Source organism: Ursus arctos, unplaced genomic scaffold (assembly GCF_023065955.2).
Source record: "Ursus arctos isolate Adak ecotype North America unplaced genomic scaffold, UrsArc2.0 scaffold_8, whole genome shotgun sequence".
In the NCBI taxonomy this organism is placed as follows: domain Eukaryota; kingdom Metazoa; phylum Chordata; class Mammalia; order Carnivora; family Ursidae; genus Ursus; species Ursus arctos.
In genome coordinates, this window is record NW_026623100.1 from 21416749 (window position 1) to 21443070 (window position 26322).

The 26322-nt window shown below is 36.1% G+C and overlaps 1 protein-coding gene across 2 annotated transcripts in view; it reads right to left on the reverse strand.

Moving 5' to 3' along the window:
• PSME4 (proteasome activator subunit 4) overlaps positions 1–26322 on the reverse strand; it is a 103848-nt gene that overhangs the window by 22565 nt on the left and 54961 nt on the right. For both annotated transcript variants that reach the window (XM_026486074.4, XM_044378086.3), the window contains 19 exons: positions 25934–26149; positions 25143–25300; positions 24077–24172; positions 16809–16864; positions 14877–14933; positions 14630–14685; positions 14436–14534; positions 12787–12849; positions 12550–12645; positions 11003–11134; positions 8562–8771; positions 6721–6857; positions 5737–5790; positions 5319–5448; positions 4553–4634; positions 2937–3090; positions 2312–2381; positions 1120–1245; positions 456–608 (listed from right to left, as the gene is read on the reverse strand). In XM_026486074.4, coding sequence (XP_026341859.1) covers positions 456–608; positions 1120–1245; positions 2312–2381; positions 2937–3090; positions 4553–4634; positions 5319–5448; positions 5737–5790; positions 6721–6857; positions 8562–8771; positions 11003–11134; positions 12550–12645; positions 12787–12849; positions 14436–14534; positions 14630–14685; positions 14877–14933; positions 16809–16864; positions 24077–24172; positions 25143–25300; positions 25934–26149 — 2145 coding nt within the window. The remainder of the gene's footprint in view (positions 1–455; positions 609–1119; positions 1246–2311; positions 2382–2936; positions 3091–4552; positions 4635–5318; positions 5449–5736; positions 5791–6720; positions 6858–8561; positions 8772–11002; positions 11135–12549; positions 12646–12786; positions 12850–14435; positions 14535–14629; positions 14686–14876; positions 14934–16808; positions 16865–24076; positions 24173–25142; positions 25301–25933; positions 26150–26322) is intronic.

Here is a 26322-nt window from a genome sequence, read left to right on the forward strand (position 1 = left end):
GAAACTAAATCTTACAATTAAGAAGAAGGATACTAAAAAAAAGGATGTCAAACTCAAACTGTCTACGGGATCAAATGAGTCCTGCAGACGAACGAGGAGCTAAGAAAAGGATTTAATGAGCGGCTAGAGTGATTCGCGAAAGCAGAAGCCCACACACCGCACACCAGCCAACTGCTGCAGGGCAATAATGCAGGGCCAGTTCCAGGACCTTCCCACGCATGAAGAGAAACGGAAATCTTTAGGGTTCTTCCCCTCATGTTGGCAAGTAATTCAAATTTTAAAAGATACTGAATGTTGCCCATACATCACACACCACTAGTCTGTGACCTATACTCAAAAAGTAATATGGAATTTGAACATTTCATATTTCAAATATTAATATTTACTGTGTTGGGAATTGCTACATAAATGGGTATTATAGCTTTAACAGGGAACATGCTGTATAAATACATCACCTTTTCAAACGTCCAATGCTTAGAACCTCTGATTAAACCAGCTATAATTTCTGCAACACATCGCTGGGTGCTTTCATGTGAATCTGCAACCAAACGTTCTAAATGGGGCTTCAGAACTGGCAGAAACGCATCATCAAAATTTCTGAATATGCCCTATATATATACATATAAAAAAAAAGAAAGTTCTTCAGTACTCAAATGACTATCATTTCCATTATAACTTGGTGTGTTTCTTTACTATATTACTACGGTGCTTACAAAACCCCAAGAGTTCTACCCTTTAGAAGTGCTTTAACGATGTCTGTAACTTAAAATAAAAATACTATTATTTTACATATCAGTAAAATATAATGAATGAAATCAAAATTAATAATCTCTCTGACCTTAAAACTTCACACACTCTCAAAAAACTCAAATGCATAGCCTTGTTGGGTTTCTTTCTTAAACTGCTAATTACAAATATTGGAGATAAATACTAAAAAGCTTCTTTTTCTTAAAAACTCTTAGTCCTTAAGCTAAGATCAATCTGATTGGCATAACTTTCACAGCCATTTTGAAAGAAGACAACAGATGATCAAACTCAAACTCTGACTTCAAAACTTAAGAACCAATAAACTGACAGTCAATAAGCTTTACGAAGAAGGATATTAAGTATCATATTTACCTTAAAGAGGCAAAAACGGCGAGGATTAAACTTATCTTTTCCTTTTCTGTCTTCTAAAGATAGAAAAGTAATTAACTGTTCAACAAATTTAGGATCAGAAAAATGATCAAATATAATCTGTTCAGCCTATAAAGTTAAAGAAAAAAACAACATTCAGGGCTTAAGCTCTATTTAAAAATGTGGTTCTGAAACGTCAAGATTCAACTGTGAAGTTTTGATTATCAACAGTAGGCTGTTATTTTTGTTTTAAAGAATTTTTACTTCTTATAGAGGCTTTCTACAACCAAAGTATCTCCTAAAATGCTATATCCATAATAGTTGAAAGTTTTCCTTCACAGCTTCAAGTCTGAATTCCATTTCTCAAACTGAATTAAAACCCACCAACGGTCTGCTTGAAGATGGTACATGAAGACTGTACCATTGTGCCACCTGGTGTATAACTGAGGAAAATATCCTCAACTGTAAACACCAACACATTATTTCTGTATTTATAAAACATCAGAAGTTAAAAGGTAAACTTTGTTGAATTAGAAAATAAGAATTAGGGGCACCTGGCTGGCTCAGTCAGTAGAGCATGTGACTTTTGATCTCAGGGTCTTAAGTTCAAGGCCCACATATAGCACAGAGATTACTTAAAAATTAATACATAAATAAATAAAATAAAAAGCTACGTCATTAACTTAATTGCAAAAGACACTAAAAGTCCTTAACTTTCAAAATGGTAAAGAAATATACTTTATTGAAAAATGAAGAGTTTGGACTTAAATCTACAAACATCATTTACTGAGTACTCATCATTTATATGCAATAAAAAACTAAAAGCAAACAACAGCAGCAAACAAACAAAACTCAATCTCTGCCTTCAAGAAGCTTGTTACCATTTAGAACGCATACAAGAAACATGCAGATAACTATATAAAGCAGTACCCAAGTAAAGTGGGATAGTAACATGAGTAACCTTAAATGCAAAGTCTTGTGCCAACTGGCCCTAACAGAATCCGGGGGGTGGGAGAGACAGAAGGGTAGGGGGGTAAGGGAGTATACATTTACCGGTATTCACCCAGTGCTATCCTGAAATACACTGACTGGGGGGAAAAAAACCATGAACTCAGTTTGAAATAAACCAGAGGCCAAAAGCAAGATGCGCGCGAACCAGGGTTAAGTGTTTACACAGTGAAAATGGAATGCTTACCTCCGTCAAATCCTCCCTGCTTCTGCCAAGCTTAGGCTGCTCGTCCACACCAGCATAAACAACCATATTCCTACAAAGAGTTTACATTTGTAATATATATATATATGGGAAAAAAACCAGGAGAGCTTCATGGAGAGGCGGCCTTAGAAGGCACTTTTAACGAACTCTCATCAGATGCTAAGTTTGGGGATATGAATACATCACTAACAATCCTGGCCTTAAAAATCTATCAGGTCACTGTGTCCTAATGACCTGTCACTGGAGTCAACAGTAAGAGACAAGTCAGTCTTTCTCTGGGCTGGTTTAGGCGCATGTTGTACTTACAGGTAAGCACATCATTTAGAGCAACTATCCACAAACTCCTTAGATGTATCAGGGTGGAAATAAGAAGTCTAAGGGTTTCAGTGGAAATACAAAGAGTGAGGCAGGACTGAGGCACAGCACTGGCAGGAGCAAAAGAAAAAGAGGAAGAAGAAAAAAGCTAGAGATGTGTGTTTTTGGTGGCAGACTACCTCCACACCTGCTTCAAGTGCCTCTCAACCTCTCCACAAATCCCAAATTATTCAACAAATTACATCAAAGATAAGCTGTTTAATAAGAAGATACACGGCAAGTTGCAACTTACTGAGGCCAGGTATAGTATCCCCAGTGAGTTTTTTCCACAAAGCAGCTTGACTCCCATTCTTTTTTGGTTCTTGGTATACTTTTGCTATCATAATGCAACCAATGATTATCAGGCCTATCACCAGCAAGAATCTGGGTAGGTTTAGAGTATCCACCTTAAGGAAAAAACAATTACATTTGATAAACTTAAAAATATCCATGCAATAATTACTTTCAACTTTCAATCAATAGTACTGGTGTGACTTTGTCTTCATAACAAGATTATCAAAATTTGTTCAAGGCAAGACCACATACATAGGATGCATTATCCACTACTGGGATAATTATTTGGGGTGAAAAAAAAAAAAGCAAGTATGATCCATACTTCATTCCTTTCACCAAAATTAAAAGGATTAATTTTGTTAAAACTTTTTAGATTTGAATTAATTTCAGGCTTAAAGAGCTCAAAGAATTCCCATATATTCTTCACCCAGACGCCCCAAACTTTAACATCTTACTATGTGTACTTTGATGTTCTCTCTACATATGTACGTTTTTTGGAACCATTAAATACTCATTTAATATGAGACCTACAAACTATGTTTCAAGTGAGGATAAAGCAGGACTGGGGCACCTGGGTGGCTCAAGTTAAGTGTCCGACTCTTTGATTTTGGCTCAGGTCATGATCTCAGGGTTGTGACACTAAGCCCCGAGTCCAGCTCTGCACCAAGCGTGGAGCCTGCTTAAGATTCTCTCCTCCCTCCCCTCCCCCACCCTATCCCTCTCTAAAAAACAAACAAGATTAGTAGTAGGGAGTATAATGAAAGACTTCCCCACATTTTGTTAACACCATTTTACAGTGTTCCCAAATAAAGATGACAGTGTTGCATAGTAACACTCCCCTCCCAAGCATGGGGTGGGAGCAGACTGCAGATAGCTGTTTGTATACCACAGAAGTTATCAGAGATTTAAAAAAAAGTTGGTAGCCAGAGGAATAAAAATGACATTTACCACCCCCCGAATCAAGTTAGTTCATTATTCTTTCTGATCATCATTCTGATTACTATTCTGAAAATGTCATAATATAGGAAGGTATAAAGAAGAAAATTAACCTTGCCTCTAAACCTACAACCCAGAGAGCAACACTTAACGTACTGATGTATTAATGATAACAGTCTTTGGCAACTGATGTTAATTTTAAGTCTCTGAAACACAGTTTGATAAATAACTGCTATAATTGCTTGGTTGGTGAGATAAATAAGTAGATGACATGTTTGTGGAGAGTGTGCAAAAGGTACATGCATTATGAAGACAGAGTCCCTCTATTTCTTTTTATTTATATATTTTAGTTATCTCTACACCCAATGTGGGGTTCAAACTCATGACCCCAAGACCAAGAGCACATGCTCTTCCTACTGAGCCAGTCAGGTGCCCCAGAGTCCATCTAGTTTTACAGATACTTTTTATCACAAGTTTTCACTAAGTCAACTGCTTTCCCCTTGTAACAGTCATACTTTGTGTGCTGAGATCTTTCTATACTTCTATACTTTGTACAGAAAAATATTTGAGTTTAAGAACTATAAACTCAAACTCCCAGTTTGACTGAGGAGCATATTAATTACATCTGGTAGTACTTACTCATGTCATAGGGGTTGATGGTCAGCTTTTTGTGGGTTCTTTTGAGCTGCTTAAGAATACCAGCCACAGCAGAGATTGCCATCTAGAAGAGAAACAGGTGAAGTGCCTGTGTCAACATTTTTAAATTCTTGAATGGTTGGCTGCCTGCCTTGAGCGAAGCAGAAGCTGGATTCTGCTTCTTTTGAAAGCAGATTAACTACCTCACCTGCTGACGTCTGGCGGCACAGCCACGTGAGTGCTAAATCTGACTTGAAATGGTCACTTCAAGTTCTTACTTTCATCCAAGCTAGTCTGCCTAGAAGACTTCGATCCTTTCTTTGTTAAGCCAGTCAGTATCTGCTCATTCTTCACATCTCAGCCTAGAAATTTCTTCTTGAAGGTCTTTTTCTGTAATGCACCAGGCTAGGTCAGCCCCACCTTGCATTCCACCTCTAACACTTTGTGAATAAAACCAAAAAGTTGTATCCTCAGATACCTTTTCCTTCCTATAACACTTCATACCTGTCATTAAGTTTTCAAAGTCAGGATTTCCCATGAATCTATAAACTTGTTTCCTGCTGCATCCCCAGTGTTGAAATGCACAGTGCACCTGAACATGGCCTCATGTATTCGTTGGATGAATTATTATCATCTCTGAACCAACAGTGATAGATTTCAAATCAACACACTTCAAGGCATTTATTAAGTGCATCTTGTGCAGACTTTAAAGGCTTCGGGGGAAGTAAAAATTCTCAAATGCAAGATGTAACTACAATAAAGTATCTACCTTTCGAACTACAATTGCATCATGGTTGAGATTCTCAACAAAAAAACGTATGGCACGAAGAGGTAACACTCGGTCATCTCTCAGAAGTAGAGACAGAAGCCCAATGCCTATATGTTCAAATTTCCAAGGCCTAAAAAGGCAAGGAAAAAGAAAGAATCACAAAACATATCACTCATAAAACCACTTTTAGAAGAAAACTGTATTTGAAACAGTGTAAGTTTCCTAAGAATTAATATAGGTTTACTGATGAGCACCACTGCTACCATTAGCCCCAAAGTTTACCACGTCTTATTCTTCTAAATTCATGAAACAGACATTAATTTTTTGAGACACAGCCATTCATGGCTTTCAGGGTAGAAACTTCCTATACAGTATTTAAGGTAAAGGCTTTGAGAATTAAAAACAAAATTGCACTTACAAATTTCTCTGCTCCACACCATCTAACAAAGTGTTTACCAAATTTTCATAGTTCCTTAAAACAAAAACAAAAACACTTTAAGTGAGGTATTATTTTAATACAGTAGTAAGATGAACACCAAATAATGTAACACAAACTCAAATTCTAGCCAAATTCAGCCCCTTCTTACGTGTCATCACACCAGACTACAAAAGACCTGGTGAGAACCAAGCCAGAGTGAAAGCAGATGGGTGGAGAGAGACTGTGGGGAAAAGAACACGAAAGGCAGAGAGAAAACAAAAACAAGTCCTAGGTACACTGAGCACCTCAACTGTCCCCAAGCAGATATTCAAACGTAAATCTGTGAGTAGTAATCAATTAGTTAGAAGTGGTCTACCTATATGGCACTCCAGGTATACGTGAGGGAGGGTATAATGTTATAGTTCATTACTTCTACAGACATGTTAGGAAAAAAAATAACATGCATATTCATAAGGCAAAGCCAGAATCAAGCTAGGAAGGCTCCTGCTTGAGCGTTATCACTGAAGCACTGAATTGCTTCGGTTCGAAAAACCTAAAACCAGTCTTTTTTGTTTTTTTTTTAAATGATTCAATTTATCTACTTGAGAGAGTGAGCGAGCACGAGCAGGGGTTAAGGGCAGAGGGAAAGGGAGAGGCAGACCACCCGCTGAGCAGGGAGCCTGCTGCTGGGCTTGATCCCAGGACCCTAGATCATGACCTGAGCCAAAGGCAGATGCTTAACCGAGTCACCCAGGTGCCCCTAAAACCAGTTTTTTAGAGATAGTTTTAAGACGGTGTATTCCACCTCTATAGCTGAAAGTGACAATCTGGGACCTTCACAATAATGACCTTCTAACATTTTGTATTTTTTCAGAATCAATGTATAAATTTCACGAGGTATTTAGGGCGAATTTGTATCTCAGAAATAGTCAAAACCTGCTACCCATCACGCCATCTATCTTGAGAAGTAGGTGTTCAAATTACCTTAAGGCATCAGCATTCTTTTCTTGTTGGCGTGTAAGTCCTTCTTTAATCTCTTCTGAACTAAGCATTGTCTGGCCGGAGGAGGGGTTTTTTGATTGTTGAAGTAATTCTGCTATTTCAACACAGGACTTTGGAATCTTATAAAAAAGAAAATCGAGGGCACAAAATGAAGTACTGACACATGTCAGAACACAGAGGAATCTTGGCGACGTCATGCTGTGTGAGAGGAGCCAGATAAAAACACCACCTATTGCGTGATTCCATTTATATGAAATGTCCATAACAGGCAAATTCACAGATAAGGAAAATAGATTTGTGATCTCCAGGGGCTAGGGATGCTGGGGGAATGGGAGTCACTGTTTCTGGGTACAGGCTTTCCTTTTTAGCGATGAAAAAGTTCTAAAATTAGAGTACCGACGGGTGCAAAGCCCAGGGAATACGCTACTGTGAGTATACAATATACTATTGTGTTATGTAAGGGTGAAATTTTTGTCACGTGAATTAAGTACTAATTTTAAAAAGCTTTAATTAAAAAAAATTTTAAAAAACTTTTTCAAGTATCTCTACACCCAACATGGGGCTCTAACTCACAACCTCAAGATCAAGAGTCACGTGCTCTTCCAACTGAGCCAGGCAGGTCCCCCCACAAAAAAACCTTCAGAGAAAAAAAAAGGAAAAAATTTTATTTATTTATTTATGAGAGAGAGTAAGAGAGAGAGAATACGAGCAGGGGCGGGGGGTGAGAGGGGTGGTGGTGGTGGTGCAGAGAGAGAGGGAGAAGCAGACTCCCCACTGAGCAGGGAGCCCAGTGTGGGGCTCTATCTCAGGACCATGACATGAGCCAAAGGCAGACACTTAACTGACTGTGCCACCCAGGTGCCCTCAAAAAACCTTTTTTATTTTATTTTTTTTGGTTTATTTATTTATTTGTGACAGAGAGCGAGAGAGAGAGCGAGAAAGAGAGAGAACAGGCTGACGGGCAGGGAGAGGGAGAAGCAAGGCCCCCTGCTGAGCAAGGAGCCTGATGCAGGGCTCAATCCCAGGACCCGGGACCATGACCTGAGCCAAAGTCAGATGCTTAACCGACTGAGCCACCCAGGCATACCCCCGCCCCACCCCCAACACCTTTTTTAAAGAAACCATAATCTGGGGTACCTGGCTGGCTCAGTCAGAAGAGCACGTGACTCTTGATCTTGGGGTTGCGAGTTCGAGCCCTACACTGGGTGTAGAGATTACTTAAAAATAAAAATCTTAAAAAACAAAACAAAACAAAAACAACAACAACAACAAAAAAGCCCTATCTAATGACAGTTGGAAATAGCAAGACTGTATTTTACAGATAAGGAATAGGTCTGGAGCAGTGGTTTTGAAAAAGGATGGATGTCGAACACCATTACCTTAGAAAAGAGGGCAACCCACTCACACCCACACCACTTTCGTCCATCCTCAGTTACGGTGGGTGTGTACGTCCGCATCTCCTCCGTCTCAGCAGACAAGCACCACTGATATGGGTGTTCTTCACTTTCTCATTTGTCAAATCATCTAATTCTAATTTTCGTCACTATAAATTATGAACCTTATGGTCAAGCTTTTGTGAATTCAGCGGGTAAGAGTGACCTCCTAAGATATAATCAACTCTTCAAAAAATGAGGCCATGGATAGATACACAGACAATCACGGTAAATGCAAAAGCATAATAACCCTTTGTTGCCTCTTGGTAGAAAACAACCCAGCTCTCTTATGGCCATGCTCCAAATTCATGGTGATTACTAAAGTACAAACAGAAATCTAGTATTAATTTCAACTAAAATTTGAATTAAAAAAAAAATGGTTTTGCTCACTGAGAAATCCAAGCCAATTGTTTCATATTGCCGATGAATCTTTTCTGCAAGATCATCAAACAGTCTCACTATTGATGGCTTTTCCAGGGACATTGCTTTGCTAAGTCCGGAAGAAACAATTGCTGGCCAAGTCTGTACAATACAGTCCCAATCATGAAGGTTTGCCAAACACACACCACTGTGATTTCCAAGGAGACAATACAAGGCACCCTGCAGGGAAAAAAAATTAATAGAGGGAATAAGAGGCACTGTTTAGTTGCAGCCAATTCACTTACATCTTTTTAAATGTACTAAACACTGATTCTTTAAGTACTTGATACTGGTTAGTAAAACAGGCTCACACATTTAACATGTTACGTTCAGAAACCCGAATTCAACATTTAAGTGTCATCCAGTAATATTTTCCCTAAATCATCTAATACAGGAGTAGCTCAAAGAACAGCTATGATTAAGATAATACAGAAATTTAAGGCTGTTGTTTTTAAGGCTATAGTTTCCACTTCAATTCTCTTCTACTACAATTATATCACAAAGGCTATAAACATTTGCCACTCAGCATTTTAGGGGCATGTTTGGGATAATTTCTAAAATCTGACTGTTTTAAGTACACTGAAACCAGGTTACTTAATTATACTGTATGCTTTTTACTCATAAAGGCTCAATTAACCAGAATGATACCCCATTTTAATGAAAAGAGTTTTATGTTATTTTCTAAACATTCACCCTAATTCTTTTTTTTTTTTTTTTAAAGATTTTATTTATTTATTTGAGAGAGAGAGTGAGAGAGAGAGCATGAGGGTGGGGCTCGGGGCAGAGGGAGAAGCAGACTCCTGCGCTGAGCAGGGAGCCTGATGTGGGGCTCAACCCCGGGACTTCGGGATCATGACCTGAGTCGAAGGCAGATGCCCAACCAACTGAGCCACCCAGGTGCCCCACTCTAACTCAATTCTTACCCACTATGTGCTCTACTCCTCTTTATAGGTTCTCATAAGGTCGCTGGTAACTTTGATTTTATTGACCTAACAGACGTTTTTCAATTTTTATCTTACTTGACCAATCTGTGTCCGTTTTAAACCACTCCCAACATGGTCAACAACATACCACCCTAAGAGTCAGACATTCCACAGCATCTTGAATTATACATCTACATTGGAGGTCAGCAAATTTTTTTCTATAAAGGGTCCAATAGCAAATATTTGGCCATATGGTGTCTGTTGCAACTACTGATCAATGCTCTTATAGCACGAAAGCAGCCATAGACAAAATACATAAAGGAAGGGACGTGGCTGTGTTCCGACCCAACTTTCCTTACTAAAGTAAGAAACTGAGCCCAAGTTTGTTGACCTGTCTTACAAGTCAACTTCAAGAACATGTTTAGTTGTCATCTTAATTCTCTCCAGAAAGCAACTGTTACTATTAAGTCTCCCTTCTCTCCGGGAAAGAGCTCTCCTTGGCTTCTGTAACTCCTTTATCTGGTATCTTTCTGATCTTTCCCTTCTTGGTTACTTCTTCTTCACAGGGTCCTAATGGACTTTTCTGAACACTTGCCCCCCTGGTCCTCTTTCTATTCTCACTCTCCTCCTATGCTCTCTTACCCCTGCCCAAAGACTTCAGTTATCATCAACACACACTGAAATGATGTGTTGTGGTGAATATCTAAATATCTACTTAACATTGCCTCTTAATTTATAGGAAATACTTCAAATATAACTTGTCTAAACAAAGTAATTTTCTCTCCCTCTCTGATGTACCCAATAACCAGCTGTACAATCCAGAACCTTAATAATTTTGATACCTCCCCTTTTTTCAGTCCCTTCACATTCAACCACCAAATCTTATCAATTCTCCCTCCTAAATCACTTTCAACCTACTTCTGTCTGATAGCATAAGCATTATGTTTCACCTATACTCTCCTGCACCCCTGTGAGATACACTGTTTTTCTTATCTTCCGTCATTTCCTTCCTTCTCTGCTACTCATACAAGCTCTCACTCAGTTACTCAGACTTATTATATTTTTTCCTGTCTCAGGCCTTCCAATGTGCTGTTCACATTACTCTAAACCTTCTGGTCTTTCACGCCCCTCTCCTACAGGCCAGCTAAGCTCTCCATCCACTGGTGCTCAACTCCTGCAGCCTATATTTTCTCCATCGTAACACCAATCATAAACATGGGTAAGAGTAAATAATTAGGGAGCAAAAAAAAAAAAAAAAGACTATTTAAAGCTGTAGGGTACTGATGTCTTCAATTTATTTTGAAATACGAAATAAGATGTAGATAAATATAAGCAAATGTATTTATTTATATGCGCAAATATAGCAAAATAGTGAATACAGAATCTGAGTGGTGGAGATATGGATGTTTATGGTAAAATTCTTTCAACTTTCTGTACATCTGAAAATTTTCATAATAATAACAAAACAAAACACAAAGAACCCTGTACCTTAAACTGCTGTTGTGTGACATCTTGTCGATCAGGCCGTAAGAACTCCAAAACCAGGGGAATGATATCTCTGCAACAGAAGTTATATGCGCCCAAGGCAGCAAAAAATGTTTGCTGAGCCTTGTTTCTGACCTGAAGAAAGTATTATTAACAAGGGACTTTTATTATATAGTAGACAAACTACAGAAAGTTTCCAAATAAATTGCTAAGAACAAAATGATAATTTAAATATTGTTGTAACAGAAAAAGTATCAAAGTACATACCTTAACAAAAACAAGTAAATGATTATCTTTTTACCAAAAGGAAAGCACATTACCACCAACCACATCCATGGTTTAGGTGTGGTTCAAAATTTTTTTTAAAAGATTTTATTTATTTATTCACTTATTTATTTATTTATTTATTTATTTGACACAGAGAGAGACAGCCAGCGAGAGAGGGAACACAAGCAGGGGGAGTGGGAGAGGAAGAAGCAGGCTCCTAGCTGAGAAGGCTGATGTGGGGCTCGATCCCAGAACGCTGGGATCACGCCCTGAGCCGAAGGCAGACGCTTAACGACTGCGCCACCCAGACGCCCCTGGTTCAAATATTTTTGATAAAGGAAAGACTGAATAGAACTGACATGCATTTGTCCTACAACACAATCAGTAGACTAAACTTTCTATTCGGAGTTACTTTTGATGAGAAGAGTTCGATTTTCTATTGTATTTACAAAGAAAATCAAAGACTTTCTAAAACACAGAACAACTTCACCTTTTCAATGCAAACTGTAGGTAGAGCCCGTATGTTTTGAACCCGAACAAAAGATCCAGTATAAAATTATAACCCATGAACTAAACTGTAATGAATAACCAATTATAGTAAAAGTGACAAACTGTATGTATTTCAAACTCTTTAGGTGAAATCTTTGAGTTAGAGACTAGTGTCCTAACTTACACTATTTTATAAAGACAAAAGAATCAGCTACTCATGAATTTTGCTTTTCCAGTTCTCTGTGCTTAGAGATCATCTCCTGGTCCTATGCTACTTAAAGGATGGACCCCACTGATTCATATGGTAGCAGGCTGCTGAAACCCAAGCATAGCATCTAGGAGGAGTTATCAGCCCTCAGGACTGGCGTTCAGCGCGTGACTTCAGCGGCAGCAACATTACACTAGTGCTATCTATCAACTCTGTATTTAAAAAAAAAATCTGAGAAGCAATAACAAACAGTAAAAATAACATTTTTAAAAGACTACTAAAATTAGCTTGAAAATATTTGCAGTCTGAAAGGTGCTTTCTATGCCAATAAGTCATCATCATTATTATTATTATTATTATTATTATTATTATTGTAAGCAGGCTCCACGCAGGGCTTAAACTCACCACCCCGAGATAAAGACCTGAGGTGAAATCAAGAGTCGGATGTTCAACCAAATGAACCACCCAGGCGCCCCACCAATAAATTATTTAAACTTCCTTGTATTTGAAATGGAGCTATTTAGATTGCACTGTAATAAAAAAGGAAAGTGGGGCAGGAGAGGCAAGCAAAGGGGACGAGCCTTACCTGACTGTATGAACTTGTAGATAAACGGAGAAGATCTCGAATCATATCTTGATGTATCCTTTTGTATTCACAACCCTCAACAGTCAGTGTCCGTAGCTACGAAAAGAAAACAATGTAAAATCAAATATCCAAGTTTTTATTACTAAAAAGTTTATTTAATTATGAACTAACACAAATATTTACATATTCATCTGGAAAACTGTCATTAAAAGTCATCATGATTTTAAAGAGATTTACCTCATGCTGCAACATTACTCTGTCAATCAACAGTGCTCTGATATGTTGTTTTTTCCCATGGAGCTAAAAAACAAAGAGGAAGACACTTCAACATTCCCCAATTGACTGCACCCATGGGTTCCCCCGAATTCCCTACTGAAAAATTAGTTCAGTAAAGGTTCACGCTGGGCTGGTGGGTACTGGAGGTATTTCATTTATTCTAAAGTGATCAGGCTTACATTAAAAGATAGTATTTCAATTAATTTTATGGCTAATAGTAGACATATCCTCTCTAAATAGCTCATCCAACACCCTGTTTTTCTCTGGTAGTTTATTAATGGATCTATGCATGGGAGAGGTACTGAGCTGGTCCTTATTCAGTCAAATACTGAAAGTACAAAAGGAGACTACTAAGAAAATTGCTTGACTCTGTTACATTTATAAATAGCCTTTCCAGGGAACTGTGTATGTTTATTAGACAATATAGTATCTTTTACTTTTCTAAAAATTATCTTTTATGCTCTCCCCTACCACCCCATCTTCTACCGGTCACTAGAGGCAGATATCTGGAACTCAGAGACTGCTCCTCTTTCACACCTTCTCTCACTGAAGCCATCAAGTCTCTACAAATTCTTCTTTTTCAAAACACCTGATTTCCATCCCAATGCCAGTGACTTGATTCAGGCTGTGTTTTTCCAGCTGGACTACTGTAATAGTTTAACTACCCTCCCTGCTTCCAGTCTCAATCTCCGACTACTGTTTTTTTTCCACAGTGGTGACAGAACTTTTCAGAAGTCATTGAATTAAAGACGGATCTTTCCAATATTCAAATCAGATCTACTTCAGAACTTCTGATGACTCCTCCATGCTGAATATAAAACTGAAGCACTTTCTGGGGATAAAATTATAAACAACCTGGGAGTGCCCGGCTGGCTCAGTTGGAAAGGCATGCGACTCTTGATCTCGGGGTCGGTGAGTTCCAGCCCCACACTGGGGGCAGAGATTACTTAAATAAATAAATAAACTTAAAAAAACAAAACCCAAAATACAAACAATAAACGACCTAGTTGCCTCCTGCAATTCCTGCCCTATAGCCACTGTTCCCTACCGCATGCCATGTTTGTATGTCTCCCTGCCCTTTTACACGCCATTCCCTCAAAGATACGCAGTGACCCTTGCCTAAACAATAAACTCCTACAACCTTTTTAGACTCCCAGAAAAGTCTCCTATGGAACACTGCTATCAACATCAAATGGCTGGCTCAAGTATTCTTTCTTCCATGCTCCTGAGACGCTTCTACTGACTTCTCCTAGACACAAAGAGGTATTTTTCTAAGATCTCCATAAAGTGAGATGCTTTAAATCCATGCCTATGGACAATACCTCCTACTTTTTATTCCCTCAAGTTCTTACAAGGCAGCCTGCCACATTCACACTCCAAATTCCCAATGAGAGTTCAGACCCTCTCCTGGAAACTCACAGAAGAGTTTGTAGGAGGAAAACATTTTCCCAGGATTCTTTTGATTATACTGTGATATCATATTTGAAAATCTATTTTTACTTACAGGGAAACTTCCTCTGTATGCTGAACAATCCCTAAATCAGGTGACTATGACAGTATTATACAGATTTAAAAAATATAATTCAGAGTTTTTAGGTGAAAATACTGACCCGGTTTTCCATTGATTTCTTTACTAGGTTAAAGCTTTTCCAACGGGAGTCAAATTCATGCTTGTGAGATCCTTGGAACTGCAAGAGGTCTCCAATAATCTGTGTCAAAGAATTTCAAATTTTGTATTTACAAGCCATCATGTCAAAACTTGTCACATTAATAATCATGAAAGGATATTAAAGGATAATTGTACCTTTATGATAAGAAACAAAGACTTGGTATCATCTTCTGAATTGTTAAGTATGTGGTCTATAATAGAAGAAAAAGGATTTTGATTAAAATATTTTGAATTACTACAGGAGTCCTGATGTATCAGTTAAAAGAATCTATTAGATCAAGAAAAAAACACTGCCTGATATTCTCACTATTCAGAATTTAAATGCTATAAAATTCCTAAATATTTATTAGTAAAAGTAAGTTAAATGCATATATGTACTTACTAAGAAGTTTCCTTATGACCCTAGCAATTGCTTCTCGGTGGTTCTCTCTGGATAGATCTATTTTTTAAAAAATGAGACAAGGCATTTTAGACATACTGAATGCTCCCCAGCTGCTGAAGCTTACTTGTATCAACAGTTCATGTCAAGAATAAATCATGTATCCAGGAAAAAAACCAAGTGGGTCTGTCTTTATCATAGTTGGCTTAGTGTCTAGGTATGATACAGAATAATTTTTAAAACCTTCACATTTAAAAAGACCTGCTTATAAAACTTTCTTGGGCAGGCAAAGAGGAGGGAGGAAAAAAAAAAACTTTGCCAATATTTCAAAGTCTCTATTCACTAATTAGAGATCATAAGTGCAAAGGATTCTTTAATTGGTTATGGGTGACCCAAAACAAACAAACAAAAATTACACCTTAGCAATTAATGTATGCAATTAATTCTACTGTTAATCCAACAATAAGGAAATGTGCTAAATCTTTATTAATGTTAGATTCAGAACAATAAATTAACACATTGTTTTACATATTTATATGAAATTTAATTCACTATGACAGAAAGACACAAAGATAGAATGAAGATCATAATATTCCCACATTCACATCCAGTATAATGTATCAGTTCTAAAATAATTCTAAACATAAATGACCATGAGGATATATGAAAATCTGCCTCTGCACACAGAAAACATCCAAATATTTATTTACCTGGTCCAGTTTCTACCTTTTATTGGCTATTCTTTGTATACATAATATTCCAGTTTCTCCAGGAAAAGCAAAGATAGTTACTATGTTATTAACCAATACTCATTTTATATATGAAAAAGACTAGGAAAATTCTAACTACATATTATTCCATTTTAACTCTTTTTGAAAGAATTTTACTTTAGTTAAATTCAATTACTTAACATATAGTGTATTATTTGTTTCAGAGGTAGAGTTCACTGATTCATCAGTTGCATATAATACCCAGCGCTCACTACATCACGTGCCCTCCTTAATGCCTATCACCCAGTTACCCCATCCCCCCACCACCCACCTCCCTCCAGCAACCCTGTTTATTTCCTATAGTTAAGAGTCTCTTATGGTTTGTCTCCCTTTCTGATGTCATTTTATTTTATTTTTCCCTCCCTTCCCCACGATCCTCCGCTTTGTTTCTTAAATTCCATACGAGTGAAATTATATATTTCTCTCTCTTGAGTCATTTCGCTTAGCATAATACCCTCTAGTTCCATCCACATCGTTGCAAATGGCAAGATTTAATATTTTTGTGGCTGACTAATATTCCACTGTATATGTGTGTGTGTGTATAACATCTTCTTTATCCATTCATCTGTCAATGGACATCTGGGCTCTTTCCACAGTTTGGCTATTGTGGACATTGCTGCTATAAACATTGGGGGGCAGGTGTCCCCTTGGATCACTATGTTTGTATCTTTGGGGCAAATACCCAGCAGTACAATTGCTGGGTTGCAGGGAAGCTCTATTTTTAACTTTTTGAGGAACCTCCATACTGTTCTCCAGAGTGGCTGTATTAAGTTTTTTTAACTCCTTAAATTCAATTTAGTTAACATATACTATATTATTAGTTACCAGGGTAGAATTTAGTGATTCATCAGTTGCATATAACATCCAGTGCTCATTATATCAAGTGCCCTCCTTAATGCCCATCACCCAGTTACCCCTTTCCCCCACCCACTTCCACTCCAGCAACCCTCAGTTTGTTTCCTGGAGTTCAGTGTCTCTTTCGATTTGCCTCCCCCTACAATTTCATCTTACTTTATTTTATTTTTCCTTCATCTGTTTTGTTTCTTAAATTCCACATATGAATGAAATCATATGGTATTTGTCTTTCTCTGACCATTTTTAACTCTTGTAGAATAATTGACAAAAACTGTCCATACAAGATTTACTCAGATTAAAATTTACATACCATATTCAAGTCCAGTATACAACTTTGTCTCTTCCAAGGACACCATACTTGGTACCCTGTATAAAAACAAGAGTGCTTGCATTTATTAATAATACCAATAAGAATGATTAAAGGGAAAAGTGTCATTGCTAGAATGCTTAAAAAAGATGATGCTCTTTTTTAACAAACAGATTTCTCATTTTCAATACTTCAGCTCTCTACTCTGTCCTTCCGAAGAGTAATGCTATCTGTTTCAGTAAGGACAGTATTATTCATCTTAAAGAAAACGCTAATTAAATTTAATACTTTATGGGGGAAATTCACCACCCAAACAAACGTAATAATAATAATATTCAATATTCAAGTGTAAAAGCCTAAATCTGATGATAAACTTTTATATACATTTATACAAAGAAAAGTCGGCATTATAATGGTATAATAAAGGTTAAAACCGGACACCAAAAACTCAAGTCAAATTTTATTATAGAATAATAGTAGACAAACTTCTTTAAATAATCATTACCCCTCCTCTTAAAACCACCCAAACTGATCTCTCCTAACACCTGCAGTTAAAATGCCATTACTTTCTTTTGAAGACGATCAGCTATAAAAACACTGCATTTCCTAATTAAAGATCTGCCACAAAGAATTATGTTAACAGAACCAGACCCAGCTAAACTCATTAAACAATTAAAGTCACTTTTAAGGTATGTAAGGACAGATTTTACTAGGGAATACGAACCTTCATTTCTGAAATCTAAATTTTCTTCAATGAAAAATGTAATTTTCAACATTTCAAAATACAGTATCAACAACTTTTTATAAACAGAAAGATAATACTTTCTAAGAGGAAGAACACAGGCACAAATGCCAAGGAAACATGGGGTAAGCTTATCCAATACAAAATTAGTTATAAATAGAAATTTTATAGTGATTGATTACTCATCACTCATGAACTACACAGCACTTGTAATGAAGAAAAAACTATTTTTAAATCAACATACCCTCATCTATATTGTATTTTTTTAAGTTGAATTAAGCAAGTTATCTCTATCTTAGTATTTGATAGTTATGAATTCTTTGATTCATCTAAATGGGTAATAATATTAAGATTACTAAACTGCCAATTATTTAACTACGTTCCTCACCATAATCTAGGACCTAGGATGGCAACGATACTGTCTCGTGTTTCAAACCAAGCCTACAGAGTATAAACAAAGAATGGTTATATTTAATAATATAAAATACTAATTTGCTTTTCAGAGACTTTGAAGTTCAAATTCAAATTCGTAAAATTTGGTTTACATTCTATAAAGCTTCAGCCTTTGGCAACATCTTGCACACTTGAGCATTCTGTAAAATTGTTTATGATTAATATATATGTATCCAAAATCTAGTTAAAAATAAAATCAGATTTCTTTACAATGAACTTCAAGGAGTCCAACATCTCTACTGAAATTAGATTTCACCACCAAAGAGAAAAAGACTGTGCTCAAACAGTAACAAGCATAAAGCATAAGACCTTTACCCCACCCACTCATCCTTCCTTCCCTATTATAGCACAGGAAAATGCTTGCCATGAGCTATCACGAGAGTTGATGTCTCCTCACTGCTGCTGTAAACATCAGTAGTTGTGTAAAGTTAAGAATACTATTGTACCTTATCCAGTCTCTACCTAGTACCAAATAATATTGAACCAAGCATGCATTTTAATTAGTCATAAAATTGTTCTTACAAACAACATAAAAAGTGACCACTACAGAAAGCTCTTCTGAATTTTTACTGTGTGTGTGTGTCTGTGCGTGTATTTGTGTGTACAGACACATAAAACCCTATCAAGTAAATAAGACTATCAGTTGGGAATTTGACATGTTTTGCTTATATGCCTTTCTGACTCTAGTAATACCAGTATTATTAACACTGTAATCATATTTAAAAGCGAGTCTCATCTAAGAGACTTGATGCTTATTTTAAAATTCATGTCGCTCTGAAATGTTTCCCTACCAGAAAATCTGAAGAAATATTAGCGCTGATTTACAAGTGTTTTAAAATATCTCTAACCTATATGGGATTTTGAAGTATTAAGAAGTACATTTAGATAAACCCCCAGCTTAGGCTTTCCTTTTGAAATGCGAATTAAAACACACATCTTTCACTATCTCAAGTGCACAAAAGGCATCTCGTTAAACATCTATTTCAGCTTTATTTGTTTTATCCATCACAAAGTCCTTTTATGTTTATTTATCTAAGATTCAGTTTTAATAGATCCCTTCTTCTCTAACAAATTAATTAAACTCTGATTGGACTGACAGGTTTTACACTAAATGTTTCTCAGCAAGTATAAATACATATTTATACTAAATATTTCCTCTGGGCTTTAGAAGAATATTTTCTAAAAGAAATCTCTATCCAGTACCCAAGTAAGACTTTATGATTGTATCTTTTTGTGGCCACACTAAGTTTATGTGTGTTGCCCTATATTTTGATACTTAAAACTGCTCGTCACTTTTAGTTATGCACAGAATCTTAAATGAACATATTTAAAGTGCCATCGACACTTACAGATATAAGCTATAGTAGCAATATATAGAATTTAAATCAAATACCATCATTGCTCCACTACAAGTGAAATTCATTTTTCTCATTACAAACAGTAGTAATTTTACCTCAGGAACTAAATAAAATTCTAACAATTCCTATGCAACACACTTTAAATAATACCATTTATACAATAATAAAGTTAAATCAGCTTCAAAGCACTAGACAGCACCAGGCCACCTAATTTATAGCAAAAGGTGTTCAAAATTTGTACCACCAAAAAAAACAAAACAAAACAAAACAAAAAAAACCCCCCAAAACCTACAAGTTTTTGACAGCTAATGCTATTTGTACCACTAGATGGCAATCTTCTCCAGATTTGATTAGAGCAGAACTATGAAAATAATCACTGGTGGGAGAGAAAGGATGATGAAAAAGGAAGAAATGACTAATAACATAAAAACGAAATATACAATGCAAATCCAATATGCAAACGAAGGCTATGTGAACTGTCATGAAACAAATGCAAACAATACTTCTTGTCTACAGCTGGAAGAACAGCCTACTCTTCCCAATAACCCCCCCACCCGGAGACAGCAAACATAAAAGGTATAAAACCAAGCCACTAATACTAACAGATTTTGTTTTCCATTCAAGGTTACAAGTGTTTCACAAGAAAAAATTGGCCTATTTCTGTGTTCTGTTATCCAATTCAATCCTAGGCATCAATAATAGCTATAAACACAAATGAAAAGCTGGCTCTTACTCTACCATGTGAACAAAAGGTTGCTAGGTTTAAAATTAACTCTGAGCATAAGAACTATTTCCATGTCTGACACACAAGCTTTTAAAAAAATCAATGAAAACAGTCAGAAGGTGAAATAAGGAGAAAACAGGGTTACTCACCGTGGAGTAGTAACTGTTTCCTTTTCTGTGTGCAGCTCCCCCAGCAGAGCTGGGTAGTTTCCTGGAGGTGCCAAGAGAGGTTAGCTAGCCCTGCCCCTCATCGCAGAACAACACATCCTTTCACATATTAATGAAATGGTCTCAACTCTTAGACCTTAACTATGAAGTTTTCTTTGCCTGAGAAGTTAGTATAAGCTGAGATCCTAAGAATGATTTACCTAAGAATGGCTTAACAGATCTATCAAGAGGAATGGGGCACAAAGTAAAGAAGAAATATCGGAGATGAAAAATGATGACTCCTCTACCTTGAGTAACCCTGTTTTTACAGATGTTAGTTTTTTGCATCCTGTGATAGCTGGTTAGACCTAAAAGATTATAAAGAGTGGACTGCAAAAGGAGAAATTAATGACGATTTCAGGATTAAAGGCAAGTGTCCAATCCTGTATGACCCTGCAAAGACATAATCCAACTTCCACATCTATAAAGGTAGAACTAGGAGTATAAACTATACCACACATATTTCTATTAAATCATTAACTAAAGGTTCCAACAGCAAAATAGAGAAGTTCCATTTTAAGATTAATTCAGCAACCTTGGTATCTGACCAAACTGCCAAAAATTCAAATTGTACTACAGAAATTTACACTTAATTACCCTCAAGGGACCCTATTTTACCCATCCTTTGAGACAGTAAAATTTATTATATATACAACAAGATATTTAGTAACCCTCCATTGCCAAAGGCCAAAAAAGTACAATGAAGATACCATGAGGTACATCATTTACTTTCTACTTAAGACGTTCAACTCACCAAAGTTTTTATATTTTGTCAGTCTCTAATACAATGCACAGAAAACTGGTTTGCACATTTAGTAGTCATTTATCTGAACAATGGGATTCTAAGACTATGCCATATATTCTATTAGGAACTAAATTAGATTTTTTTAATAGGAAAACTCAGAACTGAACCAAGTTTCCAGTTTCTCATTATTGTAATTTTCCAGAAGACAAATACTATTAATACATGTGCAAGGCAAAGTTAATAATGAAAGATCTGACCAAAAAAATTAAGCAGCTAGAGTGTTTTTACCTAATTGAGATTTATACGTAAGAAAAATTTAAGACTAATTTTAAAGAAAACTGAGTTGCTACGTGCTTCCACAAACTGGTCTGGTATTTCAGAAAATACATAATGTCCCACAATACCACAGCCAAATTGTTATTAAAAAGAGTGACTTCCTCAGGCACCTTAGGCATTATTACACTAACTAATGAACTTGTCACAATTACATGCCTCCTTTTCTCTCCCACCTGGTATATTTTACTCTGTTTCTTATGGAGACCTGCTGCTAATAATCTTCCAGAATTATGCTACACATATTCTTTCTTCACACTAGGATGTATGATTTATTATCACAGAACAATGGCACCGTCAGTTAAAATTATTTGATTAGTTTTTTCTTTTTTTCAAGTTTTATTTATTTAAGTAATCTCTATACCCGCATGGGGCTCGAACTCATGATTCCGAGGATCAAGAGTCACATGCTCCTCTAAGTCAGCCAGGCACCCGATTAGCTTTTTCAAATCAATTACCTTTAGAAATTTTAACTATTATAGACCTATATTAGAATAGGCATTTCTAAAATTTAAAAAGCTAACTTTATTTTATGATACTTTAGTAAGAACTAATTTGCTATCTGCAAAAAAAATTGAAATGTTATACAAAGAAATGTAAAAATAAGTTAAGATTTCAGATGAAGGAGATATCAGTTAGAAATTGGTTTTAAAGGAAAGGATTCTGGTAAGAATTATTTAAAAGTCCAGGAAAGACTTTATAAATCGCCTCTTTGGTGATTCAAAGGCAAAGGGCTGCTCATTAATCTTTGATTCTACTTTCTATAATCATTATCCCTGCCTAGATGTAACTATATAAGAAGAGTCCTAAAAATGTGTATCATTCGATGATTAAAACAACTGAAGTTTTCGTTCTGTATTTTATTATGTATTATTAAATATACCAGAAAAATTTCATACTTTAAAAAAAGTTTTTAAAATATATGAACATTATATATTTATAGTAAATGTAATTCTGTATTATTACTTCATTATGTCTTATTATATTAAATTTTCACTCTCAACGTGAAAATTCTGAAACACAAAACCTTCCGCAGTCTAAATTAGATTTCCTTCTCGACTTTTCTGGGAAAAACCTACGAAGGATACTCAGGATCAATTTTAAAGCTTATGTCTAACAATATAGGCAAACAGTCTACCTATTTTTATTCCATGGCATTCATAAAATGTTTATAACACAGTATTCTTTTCCTTATTAACAATGCATTTCATTATTTACAAACCTAATGGTTTTATTATAACCAAATGTAAGGAACTTGTGTCCTGATGCACTTTTACTTCAAAGTGATAAAGACCTTGCTTAACTCACTAGTGTAGTGCACATGACGTAAATATGTTCATACTGATATGAACCGCAACAGAAACCTCTCACCCTCCTGAGTGGACCCTTCAGCATGGAGTCCTAAGGATCACTCAAAACTAAAAATCTTCTAATCATATATACAGAAGATACATGCTTTGGCTCTTATTGGATTAAGTTACCATTTCTCAGTCAACATGTTCAGGCAGAACTAAATTTACTGAATGTTATAAATCTGTTATGTATGAAGTAGGTTTTCAGTATGCCATAAGAGTTTAATTCTTACTATATTATATACACTGTTAAGATCACCAGGAAAATCAAAACCATTTCTGTAAGTCTCTCATTTTTAAATAATGTTTAAAATCAACCTCTCTTAACGAAGATCAATTTTGGTAAAACTGCCCCTAAATCAAACTATAATACTGATGAAAACCAAAAGTGCTTGCGAAGAACTCAGCAAATTCCTAGACAAACTTAAAACAGATTTCCTTACCTGAGATGACCCTACTTCTCCCTCTCAAATCTAATGAGCGATCTAAAGTTCAATGCCTAGAAACAGTTTTTAGAGTGAAGTGGGAATCATGAGAAAGCATGACTCCAAACAATGATTATACAAAATATGGGAAAGACAAGAAAGCCACATTTTAAAACCACTCCTTGAAGTTTTTAAGATTTTTGTTGCAAATCAACAAACAATTCTTCCCTTTGTGTTTTTTGAGGAGGCAGGGGTTACTTACTCGTTTTTATGAGATTTTCATGAACTTGCTCAGCAATGAGATGATGATGTTGAGAGAAAACGATCTATGGCAGTACACTGAAACTAGGCCTGAAACTAGCATCTCACTACTAAATAACTGAGCTCACTCAAGTTACATATTGCTGATTTCATTCAAGCTCAATTTTTTTTCAACTTAAATGACTGCATTAACAACAGATAAATCAAGGCATTCATTCAAAATTGTTAATAGTTTGAAAAGCACTTAAATTCATAAAAGCAACTTAGTACAACTTAAAAGCTCAAAGTAACGGTCAACAAATTTTTATGTAAAAAACATGGAGATTTTTCCTATAAAATCCCTAATGAACACTGATTTTTCTTTTTCTTTTTTTTAAAAAAGCGCATTTATCTTAACTTAGAAACTAAAGGATGAACTTAGTATTGATATTTTTAAACTGATTAACATTCAAAATTATCCTAGCCTGGTACCACGTGAAAATCTGATTAAAGCCATGAAGTTTACAGACCTCAATTCTGCCTCAGGTATTTTTGGCCTAACAATGACAAAAAGGTTAAAGTGATACAGAAACAACACCAATAACAAAACCAGTGACTCATTATGCGACTAAGACTTAAAATACATGCCAAATGGCAAAACAGCAAAATATGTAAGTAGTTATTTTTACTTACAAGTTAGTAACCGGCTCTCCTTTCAATGGAGGTAGGAGGTTTCCTGAGCCAATTAAACAGTTGTGCACTATAGTCAGACTCTGTAGAACATCATCTCTGGAAAAGATACAGGCATTTTCATATTTTAGAAAACTCCAAATCCCTGTCTAACAAAAGGCCTTGGAGAGTCTAGGGTGAAGTACAAGAGCCTTAAGTGGGGATATACAAAACTAAGGCCAAGAAATGGCAAATATCTTCAGTTTACCCACTGAAACATACAAGGTAATAAATATACTGGTAATACAATACACACCTACTTACGATTAAACAGGCTCTAAATAATCAGAAATAACAGCAACTGATTGCCCTTTGGGAATCAATTCTGAACATAATCACCTATGTACTCAAAGATCGCTACCACTAACAAAAAAGGAAAACAGTATCACTGAAGCTCTTCCAGCATACTCCATCTTTTGAAAATGGACTAGCTAAACATTTACTCCAAAAAGCAGTTCAGACACCATCAGTTGTACTTCTTTCCTCCTCCAAACCATTCCTACTGAATTTGCTTATTAAAATTTCCTGGTATTTCACACATAGTAATTTTCTTACTATTATTTTAGGAACTTCCGGAGATCTGTAAAAGTCTAATGATCGTTAACTATTTTTTGTTAAAGCCTCCTAGGAAAGAAAAAAAAATCTCATAGAGATAGTTCACTAAGTAACATTAATTCAATAATATGAATTACAAAAACAAACAACCCCCCCCAAAACCTAATCTGAATCTAGAAAAACAAGCATTTCCGGATACTTCCCAAAAGATGCACAAGTGAAACTGCTAAGCAAAAGTCACAAAAGCAGACTAGGAAAAAAAAATGAGTTTTTCTATTTAAAAGGTTTAAATATCACGACAAAATTTGTTATACAATGCTACATTATTAAATGGTTTTCTAATTATATATATGGCAGATATAAACACACACTGAAAATGATACATCGGATATGCCATAGAGAAAGCAAAAGACACAAAAAGATTTTTCTCAGTCTGCTACCACACAACACTAAATGTTTTTGAAAGAAAACTAACCTAGACATTTCAAGTTCTCCATCACTATACTGCTGGAGTTTGATGAGCTCAGGCTGAAGAAAAGAGTCCAAAAGATAGAAGGCAAAAGCCACTTCTTCTGAAGAAGGAACATGCCACTGGATGCCCAGATTCCACAAGTCCCCTGGTTTACCCCAGTCCTAGAAAAGAATAGCATTTATTCAGCAAGTTGAGAAATGGAAAAAACAAAAACAAACACAAACAAACAAACAAACAAAAACATGTACATGTAACTTAAAAAGGTCTTCCAGGAAGGGGCGCCTGGGTGGCTCAGTTGGTTGTGCTCTCTCAGGGCTGTGAGATCAAGTCCCATGTCTGGCTCACAAAGGGCATAGAGCCAGCTTAAGATTCTCTCTCTGCCCCTCCCCACCCTGTCTCCCTCTCTCTCTAAAAAACAGGCATTAAAAACTCATTACCCCTTCATTCTCAGTCCAGAAAAAGGTTTCCCTGAAGAGCCACTCAAATACAAGTTTACTATAAGAGTAACAGTAACCTTATGTAAAGCTACTTGAGCTTCCCAATAAAATCATTTGGAATATACAAGTTACGCAGAGCATACCAACCCACTTCATATACAAACAGAAAAGAAAAAAACTAGGCTGCTTCTGTGCTATGTTACACTTTACAAGTTTAAAACATTCCAATAATTTTAATAATCTACTTTAAAAATAAAGAAGTGACAACTTCATACACAACACAAAAACCCCCCACTCTGGATCCTTAGAAAAATAACTCAATATGTACTTGAATTCTTAATTATTGAAAACGCTTGCCTTGATCGGAAAGTATTCAGAAGGAGGTTTGTCAAAGCCCCCCGGCACACTGCAGTACTCTGTCGGGTAGATGAGTGTAGTAGAACGGAGGAGGTGATGCAAAAGGTTACAAGACAGAGTGTAACCCTGCTTACAGGTTAGATGCAGGGTTCTTTGGAGAATCTTTACAAGCTGCTCCCTATAAAGAAGCAACTTCTTCCCATCCACTCGAGTAATCTAAAAGAGGAAGAAAACAGTTGAAGACATTTTGGTGAAAAGATTAAGAATCAATAATTAACGTAGTGGACAATGTTTAGCTACTCAAGTAGCCTAAAATGTTTCTTAAAATGACTTTAATTCATTTTAGAATTGTCGTTTTAAGTATATTCTTACAATTCTTTTTAAAGATC